The 9,608-nt window shown below is 40.1% G+C and overlaps 1 protein-coding gene across 1 annotated transcript in view; it reads left to right on the top strand.

Moving 5' to 3' along the window:
• TNFSF11 (tumor necrosis factor superfamily member 11) overlaps positions 1 to 9,608 on the top strand; it is a gene marked incomplete at its 5' end in the record, with an annotated part of 41,939 nt that overhangs the window by 29,023 nt on the left and 3,308 nt on the right. The window contains 2 exons of the mRNA XM_019523814.1: positions 6,139 to 6,187; positions 6,269 to 6,367. Of these exons, the coding sequence (XP_019379359.1) occupies positions 6,139 to 6,187; positions 6,269 to 6,367 (148 nt within the window). The remainder of the gene's footprint in view (positions 1 to 6,138; positions 6,188 to 6,268; positions 6,368 to 9,608) is intronic.

Below are 9,608 nucleotides of genomic sequence, written 5' to 3'. Positions count from 1 at the left end.
CCCCTCTCTTCCCCCCCTCCACAGGTGTCCTCTTTTTTGGACCTGGAAATATGGTAACATTAAATGAACATCACTCCACCTGAATCAGCTGATCATGTAAATGCCAAAGGGCCATTGGCAAGTTAAAATCATGGTTCAGATTTCTTTGGCCTGTGCTACCTTCTTTTACAGTACTCTCATGCACCAATCAGCTGAAAACTGATGGAATCTTCTGTCGGGTGAAAGTAGCCCCTTATATAAGCAGTAGGTTTTCCTGAATTCTTTGTGCTTAGTTTTCCAAGTGGGAACATAGTCCCAAGTACTCTTTTAACATTTCTTAATTTGTGTTGCTTACACCCTATGTTATGGAAATGGAACATTTTAAAATCTAATTTACTTTTTGCCATTCGTGATTGTTTTCTCCTTGCTACGCAGTTTGGGCAAGTGAGTTTAATTAGTCTTTATGGTCAGGTTGTGCTTTCTAGCCCATACAGACTTCAATCCAAAATCGGGGCTGATGCTGGAAGTATCTAAGTGCTCTCATCCTGTAGGCTGTGGGAACTTTGTAGAGAATAGTTTAATGGTGGGAACCAAGACTTTATTTTTATAAAAGACACTTAAATTAATATTTTGTACAATATAGTATTTAGGCCTAAACTAATTCTCATATTCTGGGTGAGAGCAACTTCAGTGGCAGCACATTTAAACTACTGTAGGCACATTATATGGTTTTTTGTCTGGCTAATCTTGATTTTATTTTATTTTTGTATGTAACCCTAAAAGCCCTTTGGCAATCCAGATGCACTGACCGCACTTTCTGAAGTCTCTCATAATAAACTTGGCAGTAAAGTGAGAACTACAAACATATCTGGAGGCAGTTCATGAAATAACAGTTTTGGCAGTGCTCCCAGCCCCTGGCAGCTTGGGGAGTTCAGGCCTGAACTAGTTTTTCACTTGGCAACAAAACACTTTACTGCTAGACCTCCAAGATAGCCCTTATAAAGAGACTGTATATACTTAACAAACATTCTAAGTGCATAAAGTTATGAATAACCTAATCTGGACTGAAGATTTAGATAATAGTTACTAGGGATCCTGGTTTTCTCTGGTAAAAAAAAACCCAAAAACCTAATTTTCAGACTGAAAAAGTAACCCCAAATCCACATTTTAATCCACATGATTAAAATGAAACACCTCTAATATATAGATGTATATATAGTTGGGTTTCATTCTAATTATGAAAAAATGTGGATTTTGGGTTACTTTATTATTGCAAATATTGGGGATTTTTTTTTATCAGACAAAAACAGGATCCCTGGTAACTACTACAAGTTGTCCAACATTTTTAATCCTGATCTTGAACTTTTAGTATCCAAGTGTTTTAGGTGTAGGTTGTTGGGAGACAAATGTGAATCTGAGTTAAAGGTCTTTATACTTGCTTCTGAAAAATACTGCTTCATGCACTTTCTATTTCATTTCCGTCCTGATTAAAAAATTCTTCAAGGCACTGAATTTCCTGCAACATAATCAGATGTGGCTTTTCTGGGTACCAGTTAGTTTTGAAAGCAGAGATATGGTAGCAGAAAATCTAGTAGTTTAAGGGTAGCTTGAGGTCACCTTTAGAATAATACACGAGAATGTTAAAAGGGTCCATTTTGCTAGGCCTCAAGCTTGGATGCTTATTCAGATGTATTCAAATCCCTTTCGTCTAGATTATGGGGTAGGAAATCCCACAAAGTCTATCAAACATAATAATTTGTAGGTTCTCATACTTGGTATAGCTTTAATCTAAAATTGTTTTTCTAGGCATAGCAATACATTTTTCAAAATTATGATGAGACCTGGCCTACTTAAATGAGATGTATTTTGAAAATTTTACTTGTAATTTTTAGGGCTATAGCTAGTTAGCTAGCTATCATCTATCTAACAAGCAGAATGAAATTATTTATTCCCTAATGGTTTATGAGTTACTACACTTTAAAATCTGCCCCTGGGCCATTGCAGAACTTAAAGAACAACATTTTTTTTAATGAGTGGCTGCTTGCTTGTCATTCAAACAGTGGCTGCCCAAAGGTGCTCTGACGTGTGGAATCTTGGAAGCAAACCAGTAGAAATGAATTAGTGGGCAGAGGATGAGTGACGCAGCCATAGGTGAACAAATGCAATTTATCACGTGGTCACCGCTTCAGAGTGTGTTTGTGTACAGCTTTCTAAAAATAGCTTAACAGCTTGGCAATGAGCCTTCTGCTGACAAGAGTAATTTGAAGAGGTTTCATTGGCCAGATTTTGTGGAAGTACCTAAATACTTTTAAAAATCTAGTCTTAAGCTGTTCCGAAGTCCATGGCAATTTGTGTGTTTAAGTGCTTTTCTGAGCTGAGGCCTGAATCAATACCTTCACATTTATGGAACTTGGGAACCAACAGCTTTAGATTCTCATCAACAGAAATGCTGGGGCAAGACAGCACATTTTCTTTATTAACAATACCACTGTTCTGTCTTTACTTTCTCTCTGCTTTGTGTTCCATGAATCTCTATCAAACCCACAAGACAACCTCTGTTTGCAGTAAAATTATGATCTCAAAATGAAGGGCTAAATATAGGGCATGACCGGACAGCCTCCCCAGTTATGGAGCTGTTAAGCATTATGATCACTGGAAACTCCTAACAGATTTTCAAAGTAAAACCATGTTCAGGTGAAAGGTAAATAAGGACCTTCTGAGTTTTCTGCAGGACATAACATTACTGTCAGACAGCTCTTTCAAGAGCAAATATAAACATTCTGTGGCTATTTGATTGCTTAGCTGGTGTACAATGTTATCTTGTAGTTAAGAAAAGAAATGAAGCAGTTTATGAAATAGGGATGCAACTCTATAAAATAGGCCGTTTATATAAAATGCTACAATTGTTAGGCTGCTGTAGTGGCGATTTACTGCTACAGTATCTGATAACCCAGCAGTGATATGAATGTTATAAAAAAAAATTCACTGCATAGATAGGATACTCTCGAAAGCATTATTCTGCTTTACAAATATGGACCTGGCTGGGGCCTCCATTTTGTTTTGGGGGTTGGACTAGATGACATTCTGAGGTCCTTTCTAGCCCTATTTTCCTTGTTTCTGTGAAATGCACCACACATTAAAAATATGCAGTAACTACAGCATCTTACAGCTTTTAACACTGATTAGAACAAACCCTGGGGGTAATTTAATCCTTGCACTCTAAATTTTGAAATAAGTGCATGTGTATGTGTGTAGAATCTGTAAAATAATAAAAAAAAATTGTACTGTATTTTAATAGGTAGAAAACTGCAATAATCTCTTAAGATCAGTGGGGGTTTTTGACTTTTAATTGGTATTAAGTATCCACAATAAAAGACTGGATATGTATCTGATCTGAAAATTAACATGAATTGGGGTTTTAACTTGTTCCAATGCCTGTTTCATACATGCTCTATCTAGTGTGCTGCAAATATTTGTGAGATTATCATTATTTATTAACAATATGAGTATATCTGTGACAGGGTAGATGAACTCTGGTTGGCAAGCAAGAAGGGATTTTGTCCCTACATCAGATATCTTCCATCTAGACAATTGGGGCATTTATACACATGCTCCAGGAGTTGGGGTGGGGGGCAGGTTAATTAGAATGGCTCTGAGAGTCGCTCTAATTAAAAACCCAGAGTATCTCATGTATGAGGTTTACATAAAACGCCTCCACTGCCATTTTAAAGCACAGGGATGGTGATACATGAGGCACTGGAGGCTTCTGGAGCACGGTAACTGTCACGCTCCAGCAGACTCAATTAATTGGAATTACAGAGCATAGGAGCAGCCTCCTTGCTTGTGTATGGGCACCCTTGGGGTGAGTGTGGCCTCATGGGTGGCTGATTAGAGCTCTTGGTACAAGATAAGTAATTAGTTGTCTTCTGTCTTACTGTGCGTCAGTCAAGATTTGCAGTAAATACTCCTAACCTTCATATTTTGGACTAAATCATCAAATCCCCAGATTACTCATAAGGAAAAAAAGACACATGAAAACAACAAGCTCAGAAGGGATCTTTCTAGGGAAGAGGTTAAGGACCTCTGCTGCTCACTGGTTGTCTGAGCATTGTGGGGGCATCCTCTCAGAGGGTCTGGCCATCAGCGCACTTTCCAAAACTCCCTACCCTCACACAACTGTATTCTTTCTAGAAGTTTTATATCTATTAACACAATGCAGTATCCAGTACCCCCCCAGTTACTGCTCCTATCATTTTAAAAGAGGTTAAGTGGTGTATGTGGGTGGGTGGAGGCTCGTATTCATCATTCAGATTAGCACAGGTAGAGTTTTCTGTCCGGGTTTGTGTGACTAATGCATAGATTGCATTTCACCTACACGTTCTAATACGAAATGACTTCACTGATACAAAAACAAAAGAACCAGAGAGGGGAATGTATTATATCTTCCCACTGACACTGAGTAAGGAACACGTTTGCATTTTTGTTGAAGTTGCAGTTTGCCTGCTTATTTGCTCTTTTGTATGATAGAAATTGTCTTAATTATCTTATCTACAAAATCATGTGTTTCACGGCTAAAATACTGTACTTTGATAGTCATACTACAACTTTCATGTCGCTGTGGCTTTCCATTTGGTTTAACATTTAAACGCCTACTGACTAATGTATTGAAAGGAGAAAGTGAGCATATCTATATGCACCGAGTAAGTTCTTGCACATTACACTGTGGTTGCAAAGTTACATAAAAGCCACACTTCAATTGATATTTAAAAGCTGAATTAACATCTTTGGAACACCGCAAGAAATCAGTGACTCAGAATACAGTGGAACATTTCTAATTGGGATGAATGTCTGGGATTGATTGCAGACACCAAATATTCAGAACTGGCAAGAGAACAAATGGTAAAAGTAGTGTATAACAAAAAGTGTTATTTTAATTTATTTTGTCAGTCTCTAAGACAAAGATTTTAATCTGAAGTGTAAAGACATAGAAGGCATTGAGAAATCTCAAAGATGAGCAAATGATTTATGATGTCCAGGTTGCAAAGTCTGATGATACTGCTATTTGGTGGTGCCTGAAGACCAACAGAATTGTATTCATGTTATGCTAGGTACTAGACAAGCCTAGCAAGCCTCTCCCAAACAATGCATAATCTGATTAAAAAGAAGGGAGTCTTATCCCCATTTTACAGAGAGGAATTTAGGCAAAATGAATTAAAGGGACTTGCTGTATGGTACATGATTCTAGGGTAGAAATGGGAACGGAACCTCTAACTCCTGGGTCAGTCATCTCCTTACCTCCAAGACTTTGCTTATAAAGTTAGTCTGTATTGGTTCAAAAGAAGAGTAGGAATGGAGTGTGGGTACAGTCACAACTTATATATTTCTAGGTCATGCTAGGCATGGTTTTGGCCAATAGTAACAGTTTATTTTTAATAAGATTCACCTACATTCTAATTAACACTTGCTTTCACAGATGTCCAGACTGCTTGCCTCATGTATGGATGTGCAAGATGCCTTTCCCATCTTATTCTTGTGTACTCTATCAGGGGCCAGGCACATCTGCAGTCCAGAATTAATTTGAGAGTAAGCAGCTATCCCTGCAAACAGGAACGCAAACTACCCCAAAGGAGGCAGGATTATTGTTCTCCTGCAAGAGACCACATAATTGGCTGGCTGTGAAGGAGAAAGATTGCTGTCCTGCCTGATTGCCCATACAGAGTGGTTCAGTCAAGATGCTCAGCCTCTCTACATTTTTAGACTGAAACCACATGCTGGTCTCTACACAGAGCTGCCTCTTTATGGTACTATTTGGCCCCTGTAGATCCAAATTGTTCCACAAACCCTATCATTCAGTGTAAAAAATATTTTGCAGCTGATATCTTGTTATTATAATAGTTGAGTAATTTTTGCAGAAATAACCCTAAGTGTAATAATTATAAAAGGTTATAGGCATCATCCTATTAGTGTGATCCTTAATTTTCAAATATTGCCCCAATAATTGCCCAACCTGCAATCTTGAAAATAAGCGTTCTTGACTCTTGGATACACAGTGCTGAAAAACGTTATTTCAAGATAGGTTGTTTATGTTGTGTTATCTGCAGTACGCTATATTGAAAAAACATGACAGTATAATAAAGTAATAGTTCTTTTTCATTATAGGAGGTACAAAGGATCATTGCTGGAAGAGAGTCACCAGTATCAGAAAAGGGTAAGCACTAGCTTATGATAAGAATCATTTGAAATTCTGCTAATGTGTTCTTTGAAGTAATGCAATTTCTTTTATCTCTAGCTATAATGGAAGCACCGTGGTCAAACCCTTCAAAGAAAAACAAACCTGAGAAACAGCCCTTTGCCCATCTTATTATTGATGATAAGAACATTCCAACTGGTGAGTCCACTTTTAATTAAATACGTCTAAGAATATTATGTCTGTATTAAATTTTGACATGTCTAAAATATTAAGTAATATATAAAGAATTGAGGCCAAGACAAAAGCCAGACATTGAATGCTGAATAGATAAATAACATTTGCAGTTTGGTGTGTTCAGTACAAACATTGGGACTTGGCTCATCTTAGAATGATGACAGATGCTTCCAAATCACAGGATGTGGTGCTTAGGGGGATGTTACTAACTGGGACCTCTGCAGTGTACAAGCAGTCCAGCAAATTCCTGAAATGTGCTGGGGATAACTTTTTGGTACAGGCAGCAGAGAGGTCAACTTGGGGGTGAGGGGAGGGGGAGCCCTTCTTGACTTGACTACTAACAGAGAGGAATTGGTTTAGAATGTGAAGATAACTTGGGTAACAGTGACAATGAAATGATAGAGTTCAAGATCAAGGGAAGGGAGGAGGGAGAGCACCAGAATAAGGATATTGGACTTTAGAAAAGCAGACTTTAACAACCTCAGGGAACTTGTAGGCAGGAACCCTTCGGAGGAAAGTCTGAGGGAAAAATGAGTCCAGGAGAGATGACTGTACTTTAAGGAGGCCCTTTTAAGGATGCAGGAGCAAGCTATCCCAATGTGACAGTAGCACAGGAAGTGCAACAGGAGTTCAGCCTGGCTTGACAACCATTTTTCAGTTGGTTGAAACTCAAAAAGGAATCCTACAAGAAGTGGAGACATGAATGTCATGTTCCCCCAGTGGCTGGGGGGGCACGGCAGTGGTAAACATGGAGCTCCCACAGATGCCGCCGGTGCTGTTGGTGCAGGGGGGAGAGGGGGAGGGAGGCAGTGGCAAGTGCTGACCAGGGTTTGGGGACCACTCACAGACCGCGTTGGTGGTGGCCAGTGACAATCACTGACTGCCCGCAGATGCCACTGGCAGTATTGGCAGCAAGGGGTGGGGGTGGCGAGTGGTGACTGCCCACAGGCAGGGGTGCATAGGGGATGCAACGTCTTGCTCAGAGGGTGCACATGCACCTGCATGCACCCCCTATGTGTTGCCAATGAGTGGAGACTTGGTCATAGTACCAGGAAAGAGCATGCAGGGAGAAATTAGGAAGGCCAAGGAACGATTCGAGATGCAGCTGGCAAGGGACATAAAAGGCAACAAAAAGGAATTCTACAAGTATGTCACAAGTAAGAGGAAGACCAGAGAAATCAGCCTTATGGAACGAAGATGGCAATTTAGCTATAGATGATGCAAGAAAGGCTAAAGTATTGAATGCCTTTCTTTCTTCACTCTTCACAAATGGGGGGTTGGGAGCAAAAGGAGTCATTCTGGGGAAGGAGGCAAACAACACAGACTAATGGAAGAGGTAAGGGATTACTTAGAGAACATAGATACATTCAAGCCAGCAGGGCCAGATGGGATTAACCATAAATAGAGACCTACTGAAATCATAGTGAAACGAAACAGTTTTTGTGGGTTGGTTGTAGCAGAAAGAGAAAATTCTGCAGATATTTACCAGAACTTCTCTGCTAGCCCTCCTCCTTGGCACTGATTGATGCAGTGGTCCTAATCGGGGAGGAGGGACAAGCTGTGTCACCCTTTCAGTTGGTGTCTTCCCTCCCAGTGAGCTGCAAGGCTGGGCCTCAGCAGCAGCAAGGACCACTGGCTCCCACTGGGGAGCCAGCATTTTAACTTTATGATTTTTTTTAAAGTTGATTTTGTGGACAATCCCAGATTTTGCAGTGTCTGTGAAACCTGCAGAATCAAAATTGATTCCCTAAGCGTAAGGAACAGAAGGAATTGGCTGTGGTCATTTAAGAGCCATTGACTATCTTTGTGAACTCATGGAGGTTGGGTGAGATCCTAGATGACTGGAAAAGGCAAATATAGTATCCATCTTTTAAGAAAGAGAAGAAGGAAGATATGGGGAACCACCAACCAGTCAGCCTGACCTTGATACCTGGAAAGATCAAGGAGCAGGTCCTATTGTGAAGTATCTACAGGTGATCAGGATCAGTCTGTGTGGATTGACCAAGAGCAAGTCATTCCTGATCAACCTGATTTCCTTCTATAGGGTGGATTGGGGGAGAACGGTGGATGTGATATACCTTAACTTTAGCATGGCTTATAATACCATCTTCCAGAACATCATCATTAATTAGTTATGGAAATACAGGCAAGATGAAAGTAATGTAAGGTTGTATCATTGTATGCAGTGACTAGTCATCAGTGGCTCAATGTTTAGTTGGGAAGAGGTATCAGGTAAGATTCTCCAGGGGTCTATTTATGTCCAGTATTGTTTAGAACTTCATTAAAGATTTAGACAATGGGATTGAGTGCAGGTTTAGCAAATTTGCAGACAGCACCAAGTTGGGTGGAGTTGCAGACACTCTGAAGGGTAGGGCCAGGATTCAGAATAACCTGGATAGACTGGAATGGAAAAATTGTTCACAGTCAACCAAATTAAATTCAGCATGGACAAATGCACTTGGGACAGAACAGTTGCATGCCTGGATACAAGCTGCTGAATGACTGGCAAGGCTGCAATGCTGCAGAGGGACCTGGGGATTACAATAGACCATAAGCTGAATATGAGCCAAGAGTGTACTCTTGTTGCAAAACACCCCACAGCATATTGGGTTATATCAATGGGAGTGTCACTTGCAAATCAAGGACAGTGATTCTTGCACTCTATTCAGTACTGGTCAGGCTATGTCTGGAGTACTGTGTCCAGTTTTGGGCCCCATGTTTCAAGAAGGGATGTGGACAGTTTGGAAAGTGTTCAGTGGAGAGGAACAAAAATGATTAGAGGCCTGGGAGGTAAGATTTGTCAGCAAAGGTTGAAAGAACTTGGGTTATTTAGTCTAGAGCAGAGAAGACTGAGGGAAACATTTGATAAAAGTCTTCAAATACCTGCAGGTTGATTATGGAGAGGGTGGAGAAGGCCACAAGGAACAGGACTAGGAGCAGTGGCCTCAAGCTTCAGCAAGGGAAATTTAGGTTGGAGATTTGGTGGAACTTTCTGACAATGAGGGAGGTCAAATACCATATTTACTCAAATATAAGATTACCCTGATTATAAGATGGACCCCCACTAATTAGATTCTTTATATGGGAAAAATTATAAATTTGTTTTAATTTTCCAGGCATAGAATCTAATTATTGGAGGTTTGACTTGAATTTGCCCCCCTCCTAATTCTATACCAGGGAACATAAATCTGGGGGGGGGGGGGGG

This window comes from Gavialis gangeticus, unplaced genomic scaffold (genome assembly GCF_001723915.1).
Source record: "Gavialis gangeticus isolate Ggan-Ray unplaced genomic scaffold, GavGan_comp1, whole genome shotgun sequence".
In the NCBI taxonomy this organism is placed as follows: Eukaryota; Metazoa; Chordata; order Crocodylia; family Gavialidae; genus Gavialis; species Gavialis gangeticus.
Note: the sequence above shows the minus strand (reverse complement) of the source record. Positions and strands in the feature narration are given on the sequence as shown.